The 4,974-nt window shown below is 43.3% G+C and overlaps 1 protein-coding gene across 1 annotated transcript in view; it reads left to right on the forward strand.

The window, feature by feature from the left end:
* Positions 1-547: 547 nt before the first annotated feature.
* The window catches only part of LOC101583765 (WD repeat-containing protein 49-like), a 77,955-nt gene continuing 73,528 nt past the window's right edge, over positions 548-4,974 (forward strand). Inside the window, exons 1-3 of the mRNA XM_012514713.1 lie at positions 548-606; positions 1,634-1,751; positions 4,379-4,448. Coding sequence (XP_012370167.1) covers positions 548-606; positions 1,634-1,751; positions 4,379-4,448 — 247 coding nt within the window. The remainder of the gene's footprint in view (positions 607-1,633; positions 1,752-4,378; positions 4,449-4,974) is intronic.

Raw genomic sequence — 4,974 nt, forward strand, 5'->3', positions numbered from 1 at the left:
CAAACAACACAGCACCGGCTCTGGTGAGGCCCCAGCTGCACCACCTCCTGATGGATGGCATCATGGCAGGGTTGTGTGTGAGAAGGAAGTCCCAAGTAATGGGACAGAGCTCCAGAGAGCTGGGGAAGGAACTAGTCTTCTTTTGTAATAACCCTGTCATGAGAACTAACCAAAATCCTTTGAGAACTACTTTGATTCCTTCAGAAGACCATGCTCCCCAGTGACCTCCTACCAGGCCCCACCTCATAAAGGTCTTGCCATAGCTGACATTACTCTGTCCATACTGAGGACAAAGCTTCCATCATAAGAACCCCTGGGACACAAACTGTAACACTTGGCTTTTTTGTCAAGGAGGAAAAAGAGGATGGCAGTTGGCTAGACAACCACAATGTCCTCTACTCCTGATCAAAGTGCCAAGTGTTCTATTCCTGCCTCTACTGTGGGAATGGCAGCCTATCTCAAAGAACTGATATTAATCACCCACTAATTGAAGAGCGTTTATAACATGGGAGGACATGAATACTGCTGCCATCTACCCTCATGCACCATGGCCATGAGTGATGTCTACTTCCTTGTGGGCCTGGCTTCAGAAGCCCACTGTCTTCTGTAAGGCTGCACAAATCCCAGTGGGACATATGCGTGTAATCGTGGAGTTCCGACCCATTCCATATTTTTTGGCTCCTTGCTCCCTACTGGGGAAGCTCTTTTTCCTTCCAGTTATATATGTCTTATGAAAAACTAAGGGCAGCTTACATCAAATGTGCCAATTACAAGCTTGGGAGAGCACAAATAGTTTGGCATGTTCAAAAATGTCCCCATGGATGAGCTGGTGAGGCTTTGGAGAATGGGAAGAATGTGCACAGGTGAAGAGTTGAGGGGGCAGAGAATTCCTGTCCAGAAAGAGTTTGAGAAAAGGCTCCTGGTTGGAAGGAGCAAGATATACAAGGGCCAGTGGTCCTTATCTGTGGAGGACCACCACGTTGCTCTCCCCTGTGGCCAAGTGTGATTGTGCTTCTGAGCAAGCAGCACAGGCCATATAGAGGTGACTTCCATGAATTGGCTTTCAATTAGTGAGTCTTGCTGAGGCTGTGTACGTGTCTTCATGATAGCAAGTGTGTAGTGTCATGCTAGCAATGCCCTCAGCCAGGGGCCACAGTGGAGCCCAGATAGGCGGGCCGTGAGACTGTGGGGCTAAGATATGAGATAACATTTCTGCTGAGGCCTATGTGACTCAAAAGAAAATTCCTTCCCGGAATTGGCTGCAAAACAGGTTACTTGTTAACTACAACCTGCATCTGGCTGTTCCGGCCTTTTTGCAAGAATAGTCTGTTCTCTTTTATAAGCCTTGCCTGCTTAGCCACTTGTCCAGCACATCCAGCTGCATTTCCCTCGCCATTTTTTCCTCAGTGTCAATGTGATCATTAAATACCAAGTTTCTGCCTGCTTTGTGGCCTTTTGTTTCCCATGAGCAACTGGTCATCCAAGATCCCTGTTGCATTGCCATTTTGTCTCTTGCTCTTTCTTTTTACCTTGAAACGTAACAACTTGCAAGACATTGGGGTCTCACTGCAGGGGTCACTAACTAAGGCACCCAGTATAAGGCTTGAATCCTGGACCTTCTTTTTCTCCTTAGAACTTGGAAAAAGATGCCCAAAGTTGAGAACGTGCCAAACATCACCATTCATAATGCTACAACCCATCCACATGTGACCTACATCCGTTGGAAAGTGCATGGAGACTGGGTTACTCAGGTAAAAACACATGTCTCTCCAGGTGTGCTGCATAGACAGGCAAGCAAGAATAGTATGCATGGGTATTGGTTAATAAGTTTTCACTTCTCCTGTGACAACTTCTTAAACTTAGCTGAAAACAAACAAAAGTACTACATGAAATACACAAAATGCTACAAAGAATGATAAAGAGCTGATTCCTAGAAGCTATGAAGTCAATCAATTTGAGCTTCCTGATGGGATTGGTTTGGGGATCTCTGGGTCCAAAGGTAGTAGGTGGGTTTCCCTTCCTGCTGTAGAAGAAAGAGTCAACACAGTGACCAGAGTGGCTTCGGACTGATAATAGGATTAAACATACGAGACTGATTCCCTGAGAATTATACTAGCTCCGAGAAGCTAAAGTAGTGCTTCTCAAAAACCAAGAGAGAGAGAAATAAAAAAAGAAAAGTGTATAAAAAAACCAAGACATTGTTCTTTATATTAAGTGAGCCCAGAAACCATAAACAGAGTAGACATGGCCACATAAGGGACAGGAAGGAGAGAAGGGGTCCTAGGGATCGATGTGATAAGTGTTCAATAAAGAAGCACATAGTACCAAGGGTCTACCCCTCTTTCTGAATACACTAGGTCTAATACATAGAGAAGTTTCTCAATTAATAAGTCCTATGCAAGAAAATAGTGATAATAAATAGTATATGGGGAAGAAAATAGGAAAACCAACAAACTCATTTGATACATGAAAAGGAAAATTAAAGGTGAGGAAAAATTGGACAAAGAGAATAGCATTTATTTAAAATATAGTGACCAGCAACACTTCAAACACAAAAGAAAAAAATCATTCCCTCAGAACAGAAATGAGAATTAGGAAAAGTACACAAAAAAAAATCTGACTAAATGAGTACATGTAATAGGGTGTGCTTCTTAGGATGGTTGAAATGAGATTCCTTTTATTTTTCTTCATCGTCATTAGGTACAATTTACATATTATAAATTACATATTATGTTTATGTATTATATATACACATATAGCTTTTTGGTAAAAAGTTTACTGAGTTGTAGAATTATCAATGTTACCAATTTCGAACATGAGGTCCCTCCAACCCATTTCTACCCCAGCTCCTGATAACCACTAATCTATTTTCCTCCCTTATGTTTATCTTTGATAGCCCATTTCGTGGGACAATAAAATACATGGCTTTTTATCTAGCTTTTTCCATTGCACATAAGGGAGCTGTTCTTCTTGTGGAAATTTTGTCCCCCAGATCCCTAACTGCACGCCTGAACATCCCATGTGCTCTGTTTGGTCCTATTCAGTCTTCTGTGCACCCAGAAGGTAGACAGAACAATTCCAAGATGCAGAACTGGTACCCACCGAAGGCAGCTTACATGGAGGATTAGGAGTGAGGAGAAGAGTCTTCACTGTGGGAAAAACAGAGCCAGATAGTGCTGACGTCAGCATGTCATCAGTATAGAGATGGAACCTGACAAGAAGTGTGTGTTGGGAGCGGTCTGCACCTCCAGCTGTCTTGTCTGCCCCATGCCTCAGGAGGTGTGTTCATGACCTTGATTTCTAAGCAGACCACCACAAAGACATTTGGGGAGCATTTCTGCAACAGAAGAAAGGTACAGGGCAATTCCAGGGAACTGCAATGTTCTGCTCTGTGAATTGACTCACCACTCAGTCCTGTTACCCTGGGTCCTAAACTCCAGACCCCCTTTTCCCCTTCCTTCATTCCCTGTGGGTCTCTAGTTTTCTGCTTCATGAGAGTTAGGACCAAAGGTCATTTTCCTCACAGTCACTTCTGAGCTTAGCATGGTGCCTGCAATGACTAGGTGATGAGCAAATGTATTATACCTGCAGCTCAACTGTCATTCTACCAGTACTTGTATGGCTTATCTAGTACTTCCACTGGAAAAGAAGGTGGCCTGGGGGAAATGTAAATCCCACCTAATCTGGTTCTTCACTCTGTGTGTGTGTGTGTGTGTGTGTGTGTGTGTGTGTGTGTGTGTCTTGCTACACAGTTCAGTACTAGGGATCAAACTCAGGATCTTGCACATGCCAGGCAGGTGTTTATGCTGCCAAGTTATCTCCCCAGCCTTGGTTCTTCACTACTGACCCAGCTCTAGTTGTCCTTCATGGTCCTGAACCAAAACCCTGGTCACCAGTCCCTATACATCTTGAGAGCACAGTTCTGGACTTCTGAAAGTGGGAAATTCTATGCCTCCTAGTATGATCCTTAACATTGTTTCTACTGTAAAGATGATTTCTAGGGAAGAATAAATTATTTTATGTGTAAAAACCCCTGCCACATGTGGGCAGCATTCAATTTTCTCAGAACAACTGAAATAGGTAGTAGAAATGGCAGCACAGTCTGGAAGACAGGGTGCCCAGGATTGTACGTTCTGCAGCTACCCTCGAGCAGTGAGCAAGAAGGAGCCTAGGATGGGCTTCACACTGCCAAGCCACCTACACACATCTGTCCCACACACGGGTGCTTTTGAAAAATGTTCCTGATCTTGAAATAAGTGGTTCTTTTCTCCCTCTAACATGTTTGGAAAGACTGCTTGGAACATTGTTGCAAACTCCTACTTAACCTGGTGGGTGATCATCATATTAATTAATGTTTTCTTGATTTTTTTATTTCTAGGTGAACTACTATGATTCTATGAAAGCCGTCATTTCCAGCTCCAACCACGAGGCCACAGCTCTAGTCATAGGTACTGCTCCCACTCCTGTCACAACTGCACTGTTCTCTTTCTGTGTGTGAGGTCCTTGGGGGTCCACACTTTATTGTTTCTACATTGTAATGGGCACCCCATACTCTGATAATAACTCATAATGTGGCCCCAAAGTGGGACCTCCTCCATTGCTTAGTGTATCCTTAGTGTCTTAAGTCTCAAACATGGCCTCAGAGATGGAGGGAAGGAGGAGAGAGAAAAAAAGAGAAAGGGAATGAGAGAGAAAGGAGGGAGGGAGGAAGGAGGGAGGAAGGGAGATAGGGAGGGGGAGAGAAGGAGTACAGTAGTCCCTCACTATTTTGTGGTTAGACTTTTGTGGACTCATTGTTTCATGGGTTTTCAAAAAAATATTAATCTAAATTATTTATCGCAATTTTTTGCCATATTGGGAGATTTTGCAGTACCATATATGTACATTGTTAAAATTACATAGGCTTATGAGTTTAGAAAATGGTTAAGAACAGTAGAAGTGTTTTTAAAAGTGTGGGAAGGAGGATTTTCTGCC

This window comes from Octodon degus, unplaced genomic scaffold (genome assembly GCF_000260255.1).
Source record: "Octodon degus isolate 3935 unplaced genomic scaffold, OctDeg1.0 scaffold00038, whole genome shotgun sequence".
In the NCBI taxonomy this organism is placed as follows: Eukaryota; Metazoa; Chordata; class Mammalia; order Rodentia; family Octodontidae; genus Octodon; species Octodon degus.